This window comes from Otolemur garnettii, unplaced genomic scaffold (genome assembly GCF_000181295.1).
Source record: "Otolemur garnettii isolate 467f Iridium unplaced genomic scaffold, OtoGar3 scaffold00111, whole genome shotgun sequence".
Classification (NCBI taxonomy): domain Eukaryota; kingdom Metazoa; phylum Chordata; class Mammalia; order Primates; family Galagidae; genus Otolemur; species Otolemur garnettii.
In genome coordinates, this window is record NW_003852506.1 from 5,899,339 (window position 1) to 5,921,416 (window position 22,078).

The following is a 22,078-nucleotide window of genomic DNA, read 5'->3' on the forward strand; positions in this document are numbered from 1 at the left end:
TTTTGGTAGAGACTTCAGCTACTTGGGAAGCTGAAAGAAGAGAATTGCTTAAGCCTAAGAGTTTGATGTTGCTATAAGCTGTGACGCCACGCCACACTACTGAGAGCTCCATAGTGAGATTCTGTCTCAAAAAAAAAAAAAAAGAAAAAGAAAAAGAAAAGGACTGGCACAATGTACACCCTCAATAAATATGTATTTAACAAAGTATGGATACATTAAATAAATATGAAAGCTTGTACTAAAACTCGAATGTTAAATGAAAAATATTCAGGTAGCTCTGAAATAGTCCCATGAAAAAACAGAAAAACTTCCTATGTAAAAGAAATATGTGTGATTAGTAACAATACAGATTATTTAAAAGTAGCAATATTTTAAAAAATTAATCATAAACTACTCATTATTGAAGTTTAATTAATGCTACACTGTAACAGAATTGCATTCTCTAAAATCATATGTGCATATTATACCAATATTCTTCAAAGTAAATTTCCCTACAACCCGTTATAGTCACGTATTTGTGTGTGCCCTACACACATACAGCTACTCCAGTCAATATATAAGAAACAGAAAAAAATTAGAAAACTCTTATGTTTGACTTCCTACTTAATTGTCTACTTTCCTCTTTAATATTTTTAACTATTAAGAATTTCACTCACGGATGGCACCTGTGGCTCAAAGGAGTAGGGCACTAGCCCCATATGTCAGAGGTGGCGGGTTCAAACCCAGGCCCAGCCAAAAACTGCCAGAAAAAAAAAGAATTTCATTCACTAAAATCTCTCTAAAGAATATTATATATGTCAAAATATTCAAATCTAAAAATGGAGAAGTCAGTTATGCCCAAGTTTGAAAAATCTTGACATCAATCAGACTTAAGAATAATCAGAACAGAACACAAAGTGTTTAATTAAAGAAAAAATGACTAAAAATAGGATTAAAATTGAGTTACTAAGTGTTACTGAATCAATAGAGTTCAAACACGGAGAAACTCATTATTAAAATACATGTTAAAAATAGAAAAAAAAGAGTATTTTGTCAACCAAAGTTTTAATTAACAGAAGTTCAGAGTGATTCTTCCAAAGTCCCCTTTGTTCCATTCTACTATGTTTGAACTTTTCTTAGCATTTGAGCTGATTCAGTCTGTTGGCTTTTGGATAAACTGGGGTAGTGGAATGGCCCAATGCCAAATGGGTTCTTTCCTGTGGACCAAAACTTTGTATGATTCAATACTGCACAGGCGTCATGGAAATGACAAAACGTGACCTGTCTGTCATCTGCCTCTCTAGTTCTTTAGATGCACTCACAGTGTGAATTGATGCCACAGCCTTCTCCTGCCCTCTTATGTGTCTCCCCAGTCCTGACCCGCAGGGGAGACCTCTGAACACCCACCTAGAGAGGCCACCGCTGCTTCTGTGATCAAAGGAAACAGACAGCTGGATTTAGGAGAAGAGGCAGAGAAGGAAAGCCCTGATTTATATCCCTGCTATGTCTTTTGACTAAGTGACCAGAGCAAGTTATTTAGCTTCTCTGAGCCTGTTTGCTCATCTTTAAATCTGTATAATAGTATTCTGAAGTGTTAGTCTGCAAATTAAATTGGGAAACACACGCGATGGCTTTAGGACACAGAATTGAATTTACTTGATGGTACCTGATGTTTTGCCAAATTGTAGTCAACAAAAGAAAAAAAAGTCAAAGACATTCTGAAACACCAAGGCAAAGCCATTTGTTTCTAAGAAACACATTCTTGGGCTTGTACATGTAGCCCGAGCCAGACCCTCACCTGGGACCTGTGTGACCTCGTGTGACCAGTGAAATCACCCTGGTGTACTCTTCAACTCTACATGTAGTTCTTTTTGCTTCTTCTTCACTGTGCCTCTCAAAAGCTGGTACCTTGTTCATTGAGACAATACACCAACCTCTCTGCCAGGCCTTGCAGGAACTGCTGAGGTTGCTGCCCTAATTACTGAGTTTCTGGATCGGGAGTATGTTCTGATGCTTTTGCGACCTCTGCCACCCCTCTCCACCTCCCATTTCACTGGGGGGGCCTCATCCCCGGGTAGTGGGTATCCAGGCGCTCAGGGTCCTCTCTGCCTCCTCTGCCACTTCGGCTTCCTCAGTGGGAACCACTCCCACAAGCTTGCGTTCTCCTGCGGGGCTCCAACAGGCCAAGTTCTAGTCTCCCACCCTTACTAAAATCCTCACTACTTCAATGAGACAAGTCTCAAAAAAAAAAAAAGCTAGCCAGTTCCTATTAAGTGGCAAGTATGCCATGGATATGATATTTGGAGTTTAATTGAAGAACCCTTAACTCCAAGCTAGAGGGATAGTTCAGAAAATTAAGGCAAACTAGTGATTTTGGAGAGTACTTCTCTCCTAGAAAGCCGACTCATCCAGCTATCTTGGATAGAAAATGTCAAATGTCTTCATACTTGGAGATAAATTGGGAAACCTATGCTGTTTCTTCATTTGCTTTCCAAGAACTAGGTCTCTGTTCAGCACCCTGATCTCCTCCAGAATTTTCCAACAGTTACATGCCAGGCAAACAGAAATGCATACAGACCTTGTAAGGTCATATCCTGTTGTTAGTCTTTGCTACCGTGGTGAGGTGGCATCTCGCTGGTTTGTGTTCAGAGTCCCCAAGACCATCCTCAGGTTTGTAGATTTGCTATAAGGACTCAAAGAACTCAGATGACTCTCGTACTCACAGTGACAGTTTATTATAGCAAAAGGAGATAGTAAAATTAGCAAAGGAAGAAGCCACAAAGAGTCTGGGAGAAACCAGGTGGGTGCTTCCAGATGTCCTCTCCCGGTGGGGTTGCATGAAAGCAGCACTTATCCTCAGCAGTGATGTGTGACAACCTGTATGAAGCAGTGCCACTCCCTGAGACTTGGTGTCCGGGGTTTTTATTGGGGTCACTCATATAGGCATAGAGCATCCACGTAGCTGACCTGAGTTACCCAGTTTCTAGCCTTTCAGAAGTCAAACCAATAACAGCACAGCCCAAAGCTCAAGGCCAACAAATAGGCATTCGCCATAAGTCACCTTTTAACATAAACTATCTGACATTGCCCAAGGTCCCAGGATTACAAAGACACTCTTATCAGGATATGCCAAGGACTAACCTCCCAGGAACAAATCTAGGGCCAGTCCTTTCTTTGGAATGTGCAGGGTTTGAGTATTCCAAGGCCACTGAGTTAATCCTCTAGTGCAAATGGATGTAAGAACCAAAATATTGTGTGTTAAGGAGAAAGCTTTCAATATGCTTATTTCATGATCCAGGTGGTGGTAAAAAATGTTTTTGTAGGGACACTGAGCAATGTGATTTCATTCTGCCTTTAAATACATGTAAAATGTGAACATAAACACGTTTGGAAGAAGAAAATTTGAAACATAGACCAATTTCCACTGTGTTCTCTATTTCCTAAGGTGATTTGAGAGGTGTTGCTCTAAATAAGCAGAGCTCAAACACAAAACTGCACAAGGGGAGGAGATTCCGTGGTTGTTTATTAGTGCTATAAAGTATTTACGAGGAAGTGTTCTCCCCATGTGAGAAAACAGTTTATAGCAAGGGGCAGCATATTGTTAGAAGAAAATGGCTTTCTTCTTTAGACTTTAAAAGCACTGGTCAGACTAATAGTTTTGAATTATTTTATGGTACATTGGAGTCCACCTTGATAAAGAAAGTCAAACTCTTTCTCAACTAAGTTTGTAGAAAAGTCAAGTCATGGTATTTCACTCCTACACCTTTCTATCAAATAAGTCATTCAGTGAATTAATGAATACACATAATTTGAAAAAAAGAGTCACTGATAAAAAGGTCCAAGTCACCATAATAGCCTTAATGTTAATAATAACATAGAAATCTGTATTTGCATTCTGAGTTGGAATCCTCCTTTCTTCAATTACTGGCCACATAATTTGAGGCACATTATTCTACCTGTATAAGCCTCAACTACTCTGTCTGTCAAATGGGGATAGCACCAATTTCAAGTTTTAATTATAAAAATTAATTTTATAATTTTAGAAGATAATACATGTAAATTCTCATACTGCCTGGTGCACAGTGGTTATTGGGCTCTACTTTGACTAGTAAATCATCAGGCCAGTGGCTCGGTTTATAAGTAGCACAACTTTACTGTTAAAAGCATAAACTCTAGCAGCAACTTCTCAGTTTGGAATATTGGCTTTCTTGTCACTAATTTGGAGACAAGAAATCTCTTTATTTCTTTGTCAATAAAGGAGTAAAGGTTATGGTAAAAACTCAATGCCTGCAAAGGATTTAGAATAGCACCTGACCTATTAAGTACTCAATAAACATCAGCTATTATTGTTGATTTTGTTTTCAAATGTCTCAATCTGCCAATAGTTACTCTCCCCTAATTAAACCAAACTAGCATAGCAGAGCATAAGTGCCGGAATCAGACAGGTATGGGTTCAAACCTGGGCCATGCAAAGGCCACAGTATCAATCACTTAATTTTCCTGAGCCTCCATTTCCTCATCTACAAAATGGATTATGGATTATATCAGTCTTGAACTGAAATGATCAAAATATTTTTAAGCTTTAGAGATCACTACCACCATCAGTCTAACTTCTGTATGCCAATTACATCAGCATAAATGAAATTATTTACCTTAAAATTACATCATAAAACCTTATAATTATACAGTGCTCACAAAATGCCTTAAAATATTTATTAAATAATAAATAATAAAAATAATAATAAATAATTAAAATGATTATTTTAATATTAATTCATTCAGAGAACAATTGTTTAAATAATATTTTTGTACCAGAAACTGTGCTAGTTACTAAAGGTTGCACTAGAGTAATTTCTTCCTTCAGGAAACCCATATTCATATTGTCAGTTTTTCTCTGGCTCCAGTAGGCCTGGACACCCACTAAGCAAAGAACAGAACTCTCTTTGTTTTTCTGGTCCTGTTAAAACATTCCTTCCAGGTTACAGAAGATTTCCAGCAGATGACCTGCTGATGTTTTGCACCACACTGAGTCACTGAAATGTGATGGACACACCTGCCCCTGCCCCCCAAGCCATACATGTACCATAACTTGAATTGCTTTAATAGAGTCCCGCTGACCCTAACTTGAGGCTGACGCCATTTTCGTGACAGCCCATCTGCTTGCAGATATTTTAGTGAATCCCTGCTATCAACTCTACTTGCCCTGTTCTCTGCAGCACCTTTGACTCTAACACTTATCCAGAAAAAGACATAAAGACAAATGGCATGAAATATATGAAAAATGCAAAGATAAAGATTGCACATAATAATAAGGATTTCAAGCAGAGGTATTCCCTGGCCTCGAGGATCTATAGAATGCAAGCTGTAGTAAGTCCTGTTCTCCCTTTTCACCTCTATTAAGACATGATCTATCAATGGACAGTGAATGTTGAATAACTCAACTCATATGGAAAACCACATTATAATCTTCCATCTTTCAGCTGGATTCTAAGTTTAACTCCACCAATTATATATCCCTCCACAAGTCAATATCTAGCCTAGAGGTCAGTTTTCCCCCATAATAAATATCTTTATGCATCTCTATCTGTCCTGTTTATTTGGGAGGGGTTGCTGAAAATTTCAAATGAGCTAACATATTTGAACTTGCAATGAAAGATCTCCAGTAAAATGTGAGGATATTATAAGACTTTATCCCCTAAGAAAACTGCAGGGGAGTATATTTTATGAAATGCTGTAAGTATTATGTAAAGTTTTGCGAATGAGAAGAATTTTATGAGGAAGGGAAGAATGAGATGCCTAGCCCCAGGGAGGAAGGACTGCTTTCAGTCTCTACCAGGAAAGCACATGCTGGCACATATTTTGAGCAAGTTACACATGACTGTTCTTCAGGAGGATACTTGCCATTGAATTGACTCCATGACTTCTCAACTCTTGCAAATAAAAGTGATCAACATACATATCCTCTTCTGGAAATCGCCTGCTAGTTATCTACAGTAAGTAGATGGACTAGTAGATATAAATAAATGTTGGGAAGCAAAATCTGATACTGAAGTATTGACCTTTGATAGCTTCTAGCTCAATGTGATTGATCTTGACACCATGTTTAACAGATAAAGACATCCCACAATTATCTGTCCCCTGAATCAAGTCTTTTGTGGCTGATCTGAGTTGGTTTTTTATGATTTTTTAAGAACTCAAAACAAAGCAAAGTTATGACTACAATTGACTCTAGAGTGTGAGGTATTATTTTAGAGAAAAGTAGATATTGGAGAAAACTATTCAGCTGAAGAATAAATGGCTTTTGAGATCAGACAGATAGGAGTTATGGGAGCAGGGAGAGGGATTGCACAAGTAAAGGAAGGTGAGCAAAGGTGGAATTGAAGGTGTGTGTGTTTCCCTCCACAGACTGAGGCAGCTCTGATGTACGATGCCGTGTACATGGTGGCCATTGCCTCCCACCGGGCATCCCAACTGACCGTCAGCTCCCTGCAGTGCCATCGACACAAGCCATGGCGCCTTGGACCCAGATTTATGAACCTGATCAAAGAGGCAAGTGATGCTCCCTCACGGCCCGGTTGCCTTAGCTTAGCACAGTGTGTCCATTTGGCCTGGCCCTTCCCACATGGTTTGTTAGTATGATGCCTGTAAGCCACCATAACCAGACTTCTTAGATTTCAGGGTCAAAACTTTGCCTAGAAGAACAACAAGACTTTTCCAATGTGATGCTGAGAAATTTAAAGAAGGTATCAGATCCTAACACTCACCTTCCTTCACTTTAGCTGGCTACTGCTGGCATGCCATACATGTTCATGAGAGCTGTGCGTGCTTATTCCACAGTCCATGAGTCAAGGGGAGGGTTGGTCCACCAGTGGCATGTTCCAGAGATTGTTCCAGCATTGTCAGCCTACAGTCTCAGTGGCCTCCTAAGGCTCAGGCTGTATAGGACTGAACAGAAAGATGAGTTTATCTTAATGATAGGTTAATTGTTTTGCAATTCATTAACCAGTCAGAAAAGTCTAGTCCTAGTCAAGAACTACCTAATGCACTTAAGGATTTGCAAGAGTACAGGGCGTTGGGGGGGGGGTGGAGCTCTTCCTGGATGTCTAGGATCCTGGACTATTTCCTACCTTCTCCTTTTCTCTGAAGAAGTTTGACTCTCCTTCACAAGACTCTCTTCTGGATCCCGGGACTCCATACAGAGATGTACCCCTGGGTTACTATTGAGTCCAACATGTGCCTCAGGCTTTGTCTGGACTTGACAATATGAAATAGTGCTCTTGGAAGCAGCCGGCCCCGACTGCATGTGCGCCATATTCTGGGATGCCGCTGTAATGTTTTCTCTGTGGGATGCAGAGATTTACTTCTCAAGTGAAAAGCATCTTTTTTCTTCCCTGTCCTGGAGAAGGTGGGAGCGAGACATAGCCCCAAGCAAAAATAGGAGGAAATATAGCACCAGAGAAGAATGTCAGCCAAGGACAAGGGAGACAGCTAAGGAATAGCATCTGCTTTGAGCTGTGTCTCTGCTGGGCCCTTCAGCACCCGCCTATCCTATCTCACCTGTTTAATCTACTTCCCCACTGAAGGTTGTCTCTGGCTCACAAGGTTAAGGACCAGAATGGCAGGATGTGGCAGAATTAAGTCCCCAGATTCCAAAGCAAAGGTTGCCTATAAGGCTGGGACTAGGGTGTAACTTAAAGAAACATTCACTCTGGGATGTGAACCTTGCCCTTGCAAGACCGAGAGGGATTTCTCCCATAAACTCGGTGTCCTGGGCACCTCCCTCTCTCACCTCATCCTAGTCCTGGCAGTGTCTGTGTGGTTTAAATTCCAGCTCCACTAGCACTCATCTGCAATATAACCTGGGCTAGTTATTTAAACCCTGTGTCTGTCTTTCCATCTGTAAAATGGGAAAACCTTCATCTACCTCACAGCTTTACTATAAGGATAAGGAATAAGGCTCGTACCTTGGGAAGCATAGTGCAGGGACATAGCAAAGACCTAAAATATTCACTATTCTCTTACCCCTGGAACATGCCACTAGTGACAGCCTGATCTGTTTACGAACGATGAAGCCAGGAATTTAAAACTGGTAACAACAATAACAAAGAAATCACAAGTAGGCGTGAAATGAAATACTCTTTCTGACAGCTACATAAATCTGACATACCGGGTCTAATAGAAAACATCACAGCTCCTCTCCCTGCGGCTATCACGGTTATGTCCTGAATTGCCTTCCTGATTACCTTGATCTTTAACAAGAAAACAGCCGGTTTCCTTTTATCTCATACCAGTGCAAGAAGAGGCAGATGCCACATGAAAGCTTGGGATCAAACACTCACAGCCCCCAGAATACCTTTTTACTCGTACTTAAGTTGCATAAGAAGATGAAATTCCCAAGTCACATTTAGGCATGTTTAAAGAAATAATGAGCTACAAGATGAGGGACCACATTGAAAGCAAGAAAGCATTTTATATTCATTCACTCCTAACAGCAAATTTCTGTTTCTGGGGCTCCAGAGTCAGGAGGGAAAGGAAGGAGGGGGAAATGCACCTGAATCCTGGATCACCACTGTGTTCATTCTCTCTTTTGTCTTCTGAGTCATGACGCCATCTGCTACCTTAGGAGGGGCTAGGTACCTGCGGAGAGATGGGAGACAGGGTAACCAGGAGCAATGCCCCAGCCTGGGGCTGGCATCGAGAGCATTCTGACACAATCTAAAATGTGTCAAAAAGAAAATGCAGGGGGTTACTTAAATAAGTACAAGTACATAATTTAACAAAACTTTATAGGTATCAGGTTTTATTAGGAAACATGAAGTAAGGCGATTGGTCCTACAATATCCCCTGGACGTTTCTTTAGTATGTCTTTTACTAACTCTTGCTTTCTAAGGGAGTTCCAAACTCTGACTTTCTAAAGGAATTCCAGAATTAGGCTTAGTGTAAAGGAGTTAGTCATCAGCTTGAATTTATGGAGTGAATCTAGCACAGAAAGGGAACTTCCCAAGCCGAGATAGTTGCGTGTGCCCTAATTCCTGATAACTCCACACGTGATTAAAAATCAGTACGCCTAGTGTTTGAGGCTGGCTAGAAAAAAAGAGTCAATGAACGTTTGAAACATGGTAGAGTACAGTATAGTGTGAGCTGTCCGGGCATTTGCTGAACAGATGCACACTAGATTATAGATCCCCACTCCACAGCCATTCCTGGAACTCCATTTACAAAAGTAAATATTAATTTAGTACCATAGGGATAACCCTCTCCCCCCAAAACAAAAGATGCAGTTTCTACCACCTACTAATAAAAATCCTACATGGTAGTGGAAAGGCAGGCTTCATTGAAAGCTTTCTCATGCCTCACTCACTTGAAACCTACACTCAAGATAAGAGTGTGTACTGATCTGGTTCCGGATCCCCTGTGCCAACTGTCACCCTTGTGTTGTGCTCCAACCCCAGCACTCACTGAACCCACTGTGGCTCCCTGGACATGTCACAAGCTCCTACCGAATTCCTTGACCTCTGATTAAAATGTCATCCTCCTCTGGGTCATCCTTTATGTTTCAACTCAAGCACCGGCTCCTGTCTGCTGCCTCTGACTCACAGCTGGCAGCTCCTCACCTCCATCGCTGCTGCTGTTATGCCTCTGCATTTGTTTGTGTGTCTGCTTCCAAGCTGCCCTTGCATGGTCTCTGTTCCCTAAGTTTTTGCACAATGGTGGGCACAGAATCAGCCTCCAATAGGCAGACATCAAGCAAATGAATGAGTTAATAAATGAATGAACAACCAGAGGAACGGAGTAACACACACGTGTAATGTGCAGGCAGATACAAATGCTGTAGGACGCACTCAGCACATAAATGTCAGAAACAATTCAGTAAGACAGAGTCAGGGCTGGACCAGGCCTGTCCAACCAGGCCACGGGTTTTGATGGGAGAGTGAGCAAGGTTTTCAGAAAAGACCAACTTTTTTTCTTTCTTTCTTTCTTTTTTTTTTCCTGAGACAAAGTCCAACTCTGCTGCCCAGGTTAGAGTGCAGTGGCATCATCATAGCTCACTTCACCCGCAAATCACTGGGCTCACAGAACGCTCCTGTCTTAGCTTCTCCAGTAACTGAGAGCACAGGTGCATACCACTATGCTTGGCTAATTTTTCTACTTTTTGTAGTCATGGGCTCTTGCTCTTGCCCAGGTTTGTCTTCTACTCTAAGCCCAAGTGAAGTAACCATTCCATCTTGGCCTCCTAGGGAGCTAGGACTACCCACATGAGCCACCGCTACTGGCCAAAGACCAACCTATTTGAATCTGGCACGGGGAACACAGAGCCTCAGATTTCATCATCGTTTACAGTATGTGTGAACTTAGTCATTTAGCCTTCTTGTTTCTCAGTTTCGTCTTTTATAACATGGGACCAAAAACGCCCACTCCCCGTGTTTGTGGGGGTTGCATGCATTAACATATACAGCCTAGCAAAATGTTTGTCATGTAATAGTTGCTTGTGAAAAATACACACCCTCAAATGAAACCGTCTATTAAAACGGTATACTGGCCGGGTGAGGTGGCTCACACTTCTAATGAGGCCAAAGTAGGTGGGCTGCCTGAGCTCAGGAGCTCAAGACCAACCTGAGCAAGAGTACGACCCCATCTCTACTAAAAATAGAAAAACTAGCCAGGCATTGTGGCACACGCCTGTAATTCCAGCTACTCGGGAGGCTAGGGCAAGAAGATTTCTCATGCTGTGAGCTCTGATCCCACAGTATTCTACCCAGAGTGACAGATTGAGACTCTGTCTCAAAAAAAAAAAAAGTATGCCATGTGTGGTAGTTGTCAAGAGAAATGAAGCAAGCAAAGCATAAACATTAAGTACCGTGTATATATGTAATAGCAAGCATATTGTAATTACAATCAGTGTGTTTGCTATATTGTTATTGGTGTCATCGTTATTATTGTTGGAGTCTAGGGTGAAGGAGTGGTTGTTTGCAGAAAGGGGACAGGACCCAGCAGTGGGATATCAGGCATTCTGTGGAGACAGGCAGCAGCCGGAGGTCAACTGCGAGATGCCAGGGAACGAGGGGGATTGCAATCATAGAACACACACATGATTGCTCAGGAAGGGCAAAAGGACATTCGGTGATAGTCAACCAGGCTGAGGGTCTTAGCGTTTTCAGGTTTCTGTGACAAAATACCATAACCTGGGTGGCATATAAACTACAGAAATTTATAGTTCTGGACGCTTGAAAGTCCGTGATGGAAGGCTGGCAGATTCAGCTTCTGAGAGGGTCGCTTCCTGGTTCATGGATGGCTGCCTTTCACTTTGTCCTCACGTGGTGGAAGGAGGAAGGGGTCTCTGGAGGGCCTTTGGAGAAAGCCACTAATGCTATTCATTCGCCTCTCAAATACCCACTGCCTAATACATCACATGAATTTGGGGGATACACAAACTTTCAGACCGTAGCATAGGCTACCAGAAAACCCTGGCAAGTGTTAATACTTTGGGGGTCAGTCTGGGAAATGGTAGCTGGATGTGGAGGATGAGGAAGCCAAAATGTTTCCTGTCAGTGGTCACAGTTACTCTGGGTCCAGATTAAGCTCCAGCTTGCTGTGGGGCAATCAGCGGACATGGCTGTAGTAGCCATGGGAAGAGCAGTGAAGAGGACACAGAACGGGAAGTCAGAGGTTTTTAGGTTAAGTTAGTGGTTATTTTCTGGGTCACAGACCCTCTATTAAAATAGATTTAAACCATAGATTTATGATCTCCAGAAATGCATGCAAATGTGTCTGCCATCTCTGGGGCCTCACAATCAACCTTAGGTCCATTAACACCCACATTAAAAGTGCTTGAATTAAATTTTAAAGTAGAATTTGGTTGAAAGGTCTTTCTGGTAGAGCGAACAACAAAAGGACAAATGAAGCATAAGGAATCTTGTTGGGCCCAGATGGAGTGGTCCCCTGTAGAAGTGGTGAGAAATATGCATATGTAAATACAGAAGGACAATTGAAAATTGTCTGCTAAAATATAAATTTGATTGATCATTGATAGGAAGCCACGGTTATTGAGGAAGAGACCAAATGATGTTTCAGATTATAGTTTATCTTAACAGCAAAGGACAGGTTTGACTGAAACCGATAAAGCCACAAGGATTACTAAGGAAGGAATTTTGTGGACATGTTGGTTTAGAACTGATCGTCACTCATAAAAACCTGAAAGGGAAAAGGATTGGTTCAAGAGAAGTATGCAGGTATTTCTTTGAGCACAGCCCTGACCTCTCCCTTAGGTCTAAATTGATCCAGTCATCTCCCTACTGGAAATTTCCACTTAGACATTCTGCAGCCACCTGCTATCAACAAATTCCCTAACACACTATTTTATCTATTGAATCTATCATTGCTAAGATAGGCCCACTGTCAAGTTACAATGATGTAACTTGTACATCAAACACACACAACTACTGAGACAGCAAAGCAAATTCATTTTTCTCCTCCCCCATTTAAAATTATTCAATAAAATAATCTGAACATAGTCAGTGACTTTTTGTTGACTTAAGGTAATGACAGTCCTAAGTCACTTTATGTTGAAGCATGGCCTCAACTTTATGGGTGGAATATCTAGTGCGAGGTATTATTAATCAAAACCCCAACTTGGTTGAGTATCAAGTTTCTCCCCCTCTCTGAGCTTAAGGCTGGTGGAAGATTCTATTGACAGTGCCAGGAGCAGGGGGTGGTGGGGGACGAGTGTCCTGTCTTCTTTCTCCTTTCTCTGCTTACTTTCTTTCCACTTCTTTGGCTGTTCCACCTTATATTAGGATCAAAAAGAGCTGGAGAATTTTCACTGGGCTGGGCATTTCTGTACTGTCTGGGCTCGGCACATAGTTTAAGCTGATGACCCCAGTGGGCCTGGGAGATTTTGAAGCTAAATCTTTTTCTTGAAGTGCTTGGTTTGACTCTATGAGTTCCTGTTGGGCCATCTCTCCAAAATTTTCTTTGACCCACCCACTGGATCCCTATTTCAGTGGACACTTGCACTGCTTTCTCTGTCCCTTGACTTCCACCAGTGACCCTTGCACTTTTCCTGCTAAGCTTCCTGACCCCTGACCCATTTAGACAGTCCCACTGACTATCAGCCCGGACCTTGCCACCAATGTGCTCTGGATTCAAATCTGCTGCTCCAAAAACACCCATTTATCCCTTCCCTGGAGATTCTAGGATTGCCTCTAAACCTGAGCCAGCACACTTCTCTTGGTCAGCCAGCAGGTCAGTTGTCCATCTCTTGTCCTGCCCTCTTTTGTTACGTGGGAGTCACACCCCAGTTCATGTTCTACCGTGGCTTTCTCACTTTTGGGTCAGCCATTGGTCTTCTACATCTCCAACTGCAGTGACCTAGCTCAGATTTCCCTGAGTGGCTCCTGGAAGCTCTGTTCAACAAGGAGGGGGTTTGAAAGTATCATTCCAAAGACAGGAGAGTGTGGACTCAACAGAAGGCACAGCTCTGCCCAAAGGAATCTCTTCAGCTATCACTTCTACCACTCAGGTGACCTCTTTATAGATGCTTAATTCCATGGTCAAGTCTGGAACCATCTTTAGGAAGCACTTCCTATGCACTGGAAACTTGGGAGTGCCTGTCAACCCTCTCTAGTGCCTTGGTGCTATTGTATTAGTACTTGAGTGAAGACATTAAAGTGAGATAGTGCATGGCTCTCAAACTGGGGCTCTGCAGGGTGGTAAGACTTCTCCGTCCCCCCAGCACACTCATCTGATTAATTAAGTCTCTTTACTTTCTGTCCTAGACATCTATAACAACCTTCCTTGCTCACTATCCTCTAACTAGTCTCTACCTGGAGTCTCAGCATTTTTGTAAATGTTAACCACATAAAAGCAATGACTCCATAGAGGGTAGTCCAGGTACTCCACTCTTTGCAATCACAAACCCCCTGGTAGCTTCACCTGCCGGCCATGCTGTTCCATGTACAGTGGAGATAGAGGTGTTTCTTTTGTGCTCACTAAAACCTGTCCGTTAACACCCATTTTATCACATTCCTTTCAACCTACTGAATCCTGCTTTCCATTTTTCCCTCAGGCTACTTAGAATTCATTGTCTCTAGCAAGCCTTCCCCAAACGTCTAATTAGGATGGGTCCATGGTAGACACCATAGCTCTAGTACATCTCCACTTTAGCACTTAACATACTTCATTCAGACACCTTCAGACACCATAAGATCTTTTCCTGGGATGGAGATAAAGTCAGTTTATCTTTGTGTCCTCAGAGCACTAAGCCTGCACATGGCAGGCGTTTAAAAGCTGCTTGCTGAACTGAACCCGGGAAGTCAAAATCTAGCAAACTTTTAATACATTTTGCTGAACTAATATATAATTTTAAACTATTTATATAGTTCCTAATTGATCTGCTCCAAAATAAATTTCCTGCATGGGAATGAAAAATTATTTCCAAATGTCAATGTATATGGAATGGCACTGAGAGCTATATAAAATATGGGCGGTTTTCTGCCACTGCTTAGCTATGAACATGTAATTTATTGGTTCTATTTTGATAAAGTGAAGATTACAAATTTGAATATATAAACCTAATATTTAAACTCAAGCTTTCAAAAATCAAAGGGTAAAAGATAAGATTCTTTGCTGAGGCACCTATAGGCCATATACATTTAATATTTATTCTGATTTTTACTTAGTAGGTCAGTGTTGAGTGGGATTTTTTTGTGTGTTTGGTTGGTTGGTTTGGGTATGGAATCTGGGTAAAAAAATTACAGTATTGAAAAAAAAAATTAAAGTCCCTGGAGAAAGCTAAGCCGTGGCACATCCTTATCCTACTGTGACTCTACAAAGTAATACCTCCCATTACTGCATGCCATTTGATTTTGATTGCCAGGACAAGCTGTTTCTTGAATTAATTAGATGACATTGGATCCAGCAGCAAACTCAGTCAAATTTCTACTCCTTGGAAAAACTTCCATTTATAGTCTTCATTATGCATCGCTTGAAAAATACCTGCATTCTGACTCCTGATTCTTCAGCACCCCCACCTAGTCTGCACTGTGGAGAAGAAAATCTTATATCTCAGTACCTTCTCGTATTTGGGACATTTAAACCTAAAGGAAGAGTGGGCTTTTCAGGACCTTTCTTTAATTCCCTATGCAACTCTGAACAGAAAGACGTGATTAGTTCCTAAACTTGCATAATTTATGGTTTTTACAATTATATGCATGGTCTGAAACATAACTGTCTCAGTTTTTTGTGTTGCAAAATAAACTGAGACCAGGTAATATATAAAGAACAGACATTTATTTCTTACAGTTCTGCAGACTGGGAAGTCCAAGTTCAAGGCACCCGCATTCAGTGTCAGTATCTGCATCCTGAAGGAGAGATGAGTAAAAGGACCTAGCTAGTTCCCTTGAGCCCTTTTAAAATGTTCCTAATTCCATTCATGGGGTCTCTACCCTCATGACTTAATTGCCTCCTAAAAGCTTCACTTCTTAATATTGTTGCATTGGTGACTGAGTTTCAACATGAATTTTGTAGAGGACATTAATGTTCAAATCCTAATAATAGCTAAAGCATTAAAATCTCTGTCCCTGAAATATTCAGTCAGTGGCCAGGTAAACAACTGCCTGTAAGAAGTGTTGAAAGGGGCTGTTGGCCTAGGATGGGAGGGTCTACCAAATTCTTCTTAGTTTATGGTTCTATATTACATCTGTGTTTATAAGATAGATAAGATTTATCAGGAACTCTTATCAGTTATCCTTGTTGTACCTTTAAGCTACTTGTATCCTGGTACTGACCCATGTTAATTAAAGAATTTGTTTTCTGGGGGCAGCGCCTGTGGCTCAAGCAGTTGGACGCCAACCCCATATACCGGGGGTGGCAGTTTCAAGCCCAGCCCCAGCCAAAAACTGCAAAAAAAAAGAACTTGTTTTCAATAACAATCTGTGTGTGTGTATGTGTATATGTGAACATGTGCACACCTATGATTTGCCGGATGGATGTCATTTTGCATATATACACAAACACGGAGGGATATGGAGAGATGTGTGAGTGTGTATGTTTTATGAGGACATCTCTCTCTCTCTCTATATATATATCCATATATATACATTTAAATGTGTGTATATATATTTCTGTCTATATATGTATTTGTTTATGGCCCCATACATTTCAGTTAACAACATGCTTTTCCAATTAATCTCAAGGGTTTTTTTTTATTTCTTATGGCATAACTGTGTACATTAATGCAATCATGGGGTACAGTGTGGTGTTTTCATATACATTTTGAAATACTCTCATCAAACTGGTTAACATAACTTCATGTCATTTTCTTAGTTATTGAGTTAAAACGTTCATACTCTGCTTTTAGAAGATTCACTTGTACCCTTATACGGTAAACCATAGAGGTGACCCCACCAATCTCAAGTTTTTTAAATTATTCAAGTTGTTACATATTTATTATTATCCAGTTTATATTTTCATTGAAATCTAGTATTCTCTAGCACTCTAGTAGGTTGAGGCAGGTGGATTGCTTTAGCATGTGAGTTCGAGGCCAGCCTGAGCAAGAGCAAGACCCTGCCTCTACTAAAAATAGAACAATTAGCGGATCATTGTGATGGGCACCTGTAGTCTAAGCCTCTTGGGAGGCTGAGGCACAAAGATCACTTGAGCCCAGAAGTTTGAGGTTGCTGTGAGCTGTGAACCCCAGCAAAGCTCAGAAGTGGGTAGGGCTCATGAAGGAGCCTGTGAAGAGAGAAATGTGCATTGCTGCTGTATATGGGGTTGTTATAAAACACCTTACAATAAAAACCATGAAACTCAAATAAATTCCTGAAAAAAGGGAGGGAGCAGGCCATGCAAATATTTAAAAGGTTAAGGATCCAAATAGAAGGAACTGGAGCATTGGATATACTGCAGTGCACTTACTCTCCCTCCGGAGTGGGTATTTTGGCTGCCTTCCTTCTTTGTAACATCCAAACAATGGTGTTATGAGCATCTAAGTAATAGTCTCTTAGACACAAATGCACGATTTGCCCTATAACAGAACTATCCCACTATCCACATAAAAATACGTGAGTCACATACGCATTATGGGTCTATGTCTCCCGTATGTCTCGTGTTTCTCAGAAACCAGAGCTGCCAAATTCATTTCATCAACCCAGTGCCCAGCACATAATAGGTGCTAAATTAATCTTAGTGATTAAATAAATAAACGTTTCTTTATTCTTTATTTTTTTTAAATAAATGTTTCTTTAAATATGATATCTCACCCAACCATGCTGACTAGAGCAAGATATAAATTTAATCTCTGTAGGATTCATTCGTTTATTTTCATAAATGAATTATCCACAAATAGCATATTGGTAACTTATAGTAATAAACATCTATGCAACAAAGACAATTACCTGGTTAATATGATTGAAATAATTTGAGTAATCAAAGACTGAGTAGCCAGATTTCTGGGTTTTATTGACCATATTATCTAGATAATTAGACAAGTGCTATATTCCCGCCTGCTGCACTTGTATGAATATTTCATGTTTGTAGTCCTGCCCATTTAGTTGATTTGCAGGTACAGAAGCCATTTTCTTTCTATCTCAGAAAACAAGCCACTACATGAACCAAAGCCAAAGGAGACTAATATTTGTCAAAGAAAATCCAGGGGCATATTCTTAGATAAATCCTTAGGAAATAAAATACATTTTACCAAGGATGCACAGCATAGATATAGTTAAAGTTAGCAGATTTAGAGTTGAAAATCAAATATTGGCAAGAAAAGCCATTATATTTTTAAATTATGCAGTGATCCATGCAAGCTGTTATTGCAAGATAATGGGTTATAAACAGCACACATGATAGTTAAAATAATTATATATTGAACAGATGAGAATATGATAAATGCATCATTTCAGTTCCTGAAATAGCTGACATCCTAGGAAGTTATGTGGTCTAAAGGTTATGTTTATCATTTCTTCCTTTGCTTAATGTTTATTTTCATCACTATTATTATGTATACTTTTGATTTGTTTTTAAATAGCTTTTCTGAGAACTGGCTTAAAATTGTGGAGGACTGGACATAGATTACATTGCTTAGACGGAGGATGAATTTCAGATATTTGTCATTGTATTATACTCTGGGTACCTGAATAAGACGGTAATTTTACAGTTAGTCCATCAAGGCTGTGTTTATACAATAGACACAGAGTGAGCCACCTTTAATTAAAAATAAATGAAATAACACCAAGATGAATTGCACCTGTTAAGTCTTCTAGTCAGAAATCAGGACCAAGTGTAAACAAATTTTTGAAATCCATAAAATTCTCTCTTTGTTCTCTTTCCACTGTATCATATCCCCCAAAGTGGCCTTCTGGATCTTAACTCTCAGAGATTCTATTATAAAGTGTTAGCAAAATGAAAAGGTTTATTGGTTGAATGAATGATTGTATTAATGAGTCGATAAATGTTTGAAGGCGGTATTCCTCTCAGGCACATTCACAGGTCAACAGGGGATTCCTAAACTTGAAAAGCCTTCAAAATTAAAAGAAAAAAAAATTGAGAATTGAATTCAGGTATAAGAAGTGATTTTGAGATGCCAGTGAATCAACTCTGACTGCTCCTCCAATCCCAGCACCATAGGCACCATGACCTTCAGCGGGTCACCTGGTTTCACCCTTTGACCTATAGCGGAGGGAAAGGGATGGGGGGGGAGGGGTGGGGGGCACAGAGCTTTGTTTCTTCTGCTTATCATCCTGCGGGCTTTCCTAGGAATGATGGCCAGAAAGAAGGACCCTCTAATTCTCTAGGTTTGGGTGCCTTCCTGCTACTTTTCTTTCATGATTTAAAACTGTGTAACTTTGAGAAGTGCTACATTATTCAATTATATCTTCCAAAAATATTTTGGCTATCCTCTAGATGCAGGTAATGGAGTTATTTAAAGACACATGAAATATTTCCTGCCATCAAAGAATTAATAGTCAGTTGGGAAGGAAATTGTCACATGAATAACTAACATATCACATCATAAATAGCTAAGATAATAGCTACTATAGTTAACGTAATACAAGACGTGATGATGTATGTTGGAGGCTTAACAAGTAGCCCCCCACAAGGACATAAAGGTTTTATTTAAACTATATTTTCCCCTCTTAAAAAATGTGCATCACATAACTCCAATTTTTTACTCTGAATTTGAGCAGTAAGTTTTGGAATAGGTCCTCTTAGAAACTCCTGAAATGTGATACAGTAGACATTTCAACAGGAAGCATTTATTTTCAACGCTGCATTTTTAATGGAACCCATTCTTCAGGCATTCAGGGCAAAAAAAAAGGAGACCTCCTGCCAAAGGTTCATATTGAAAATGTGCTGGGTGATTCATTTACTGGAATTGATTGTTCTTCAGAATTTTCAGAATAGAAATAGTGTGCTTCCCAACACAGAAAAAGTTGACAGTGCTAAAACTCTGATATCCACCAATAAAATTATGACCAGACTATGTTAATCAATTAGCAAAATCTGGAGAGAGAATTGTGGAACAGTGCCCTCCTGCCAGAACCCTGAAATGCAAATGGAGAGAGTAAGCTTTCCAGTTATGTTCAGGCCTGTTTTGACACCTACAACTCAACAACCAGTGAAAAGCTAATTTAAAGGTAGACATTTATTACCATAATATTTAAGTCCGGGTATTTTTTAAACACACAAAATCAGATGGCGTGAGTGCTATGTTACTATGTTAGATTTGTGTATTTGTTTCAGTAATCCATGTCTTCCATGTCCTGGGGGCAGATCAATCCCAGCTTACCAGTGTGTGTTGGTGTATACGTATAACAGCTTCTTATAAACTACTTCTCATAGTATTTGTTAAGGTGCGATGCTTCTACCTGCATGTGTGCACACACTCCTCTTTACATACACAATTCTCCATGTGAATATTTGGAGTCAAAGAACCGTCCAGTCTCCCCTGGGTCTTATCACTAATGTGCCCTTATAGTAAATGTTCTAAAAGTGGAAGGGAGACTGATCTGTGATTTTTCCACTCTAATTATCTCACCGATTCCCTGGGCACCTTCCTCTATGCCTCACAGCAGACAACCCAGAAACATCATATACAGAGATCACATGGCTATATGGAATCACCTGAAATAAAGTCCATATAAGCTTGATGGACAGATTTATCTCTGAGTATTCACCCATGCCATTGGAAGAATTGCCCTATGCTCACATTTTGGAGAAGAAGAATATAAAGTTCCTCTGCTCTGTAGGCAGAGTGATTTCACGTGCTTGCTGTGTGCAGGGTGTCCAGTCACGGTGACTCCCACCAGCAGGAAGAACACAGGCTGGGAGGATGGCCTGGAGGATTCCCAGGGGTCTGAGACACTGGTGAGGCAAGGCTATCTCTGAGGATCTGAAGTCAGTCACAATGGGAGCTCTTTGTGCCTCCAAAATTGTGTTAAATTATAGTTACCAGGAGAAAAAATGATCACAGACATGCAGCTGAAAAGAAATCTGAGGAGGAGGAAAGGGCGGGCCCTCTGCATCAGTGTCCGAGCGTTGGCTTTGTAGTGTTAGAGTCACATCTGGGTCATGTTCTAGCTCCTAAGCTTGGACTAGTCACCCAGTCTCACTGAATTCTGCCTTCCTCATGTAAAATGGACACAAGATTCACAGGGCTGGGATGAAGCAGGAAGAGGTAGATGAAACACTTGTTATAGACGGAATTTTCTCCTTCCTGAATGTTTATGTTAAAGCCCAGCTCCCAGTATATCATAATGGGACTGTATTGGAAGGGACAGTCTTTTATAGAGGTAATTAAGCTAAGTCCGGGTCATTAGGGACAAGTATCAGAGTATGTTAAGAACAGAAAAATAGTAATTATTGGACAAGAATAATAAAGACTGTATAATATTTTAAGTACTGTGTACACAATTACTAGTGTATTCCTTTCCCAGAGCTGCAGTAACCACAAGCCACACACTGGGTGACTTAAACAACAGAAATTTATACTCTTGCGGTTCTAGAGACTGGAAATATGAGATAAAGGTGTTGGCAAGCCCGATTATTCTGAAGCATGTGGGGAAGAATCTTTTCCACGTCTCCTTCCCGGCGTCCTCGCGGTGATTTTCAGGCAGCTTTTGGCATTCTTTGACTTTAGAAGCCTAGTCCTGACCTCTGGTGTCATCTTCACGTGGCACCCTCCTGTGCATGTGTCTGTCGGCAAATGTGAACTTTATAAAAGGACACTGGTCATAGTTGGATTAGGGGCCAATGACAAACATGGCCCCAAACACTTGACTTCTTTGTTTATGTATCTGTTTTTATTTATTTAAAAAATATTTCTGCTATTCTGTTGAGATTCAAAACATTCAGCAGATTTCCTTAGAGTTCTCTGTGGCACAGCTGTGCTCTCATCCCATGGCAGCCAGAAAGGGCAAAGGAGCCCAGAGATAAACTCTTCCCTAAAGGATGAAATGACAAAGGGTTTTACTGCATCGCAGTCTTTCCGGCCAGTGAATAGTCAGACTTCTTTGATGCAAAATAGGCCCGTCTCTGCTATACTTTCTCTTACTTTCATTGCACTTATAAAAAAAGTAATTTAAAAGCTTTAGACTAGAAACATGGTAAGCCAAGACTTCTCTGAAGTTCATTAATTCAGCAACTACGCCCATCTGGCAGTTACTTATTGCTCCCTACATGACATCACAGAATGGTACAAGTTAAAGTTTAATGGAAATGTGGCAAATTCTCTAATTTCCTTATGTCACTGTTGGAAGAAGTGAGATCAAAAAGTAGGCATGACGGTTTCTGGGCATCAAGCACAGGTGAGAGAGAACTTCTGTGTGCTCATGTCCAGGGTGTGTGTTCTTTGGGTATCACTCTAATACCCTCGGTCACATTCTCCACGGAGCACTATCTCTGGAGCCAGAAAATACAGTCCTGAATTCACTCCTTAATCCTTGCTAACTCTGTGACCTCCTCCTCTCATCTCCTAAGATTCAGTTAATGATTCTCACTTCATGCACTTGTGAAAATGAAAAGAAATGGGCTCTGTGAAAATGCCCAAGTATGTTTGACATGGGATTGAGAGAATGTTTTGCAAAGATGATGTGTATTGTAG

General features: G+C 40.6%; 1 protein-coding gene across 1 annotated transcript in view; it reads left to right on the forward strand.

Moving 5' to 3' along the window:
• Positions 1-22,078, forward strand: part of GRIK1 (glutamate ionotropic receptor kainate type subunit 1) — a 380,233-nt gene that overhangs the window by 273,745 nt on the left and 84,410 nt on the right. Inside the window, exon 7 of the mRNA XM_023517450.1 lies at positions 6,385-6,528. Within this exon, the coding sequence (XP_023373218.1) occupies positions 6,385-6,528 (144 nt within the window). The remainder of the gene's footprint in view (positions 1-6,384; positions 6,529-22,078) is intronic.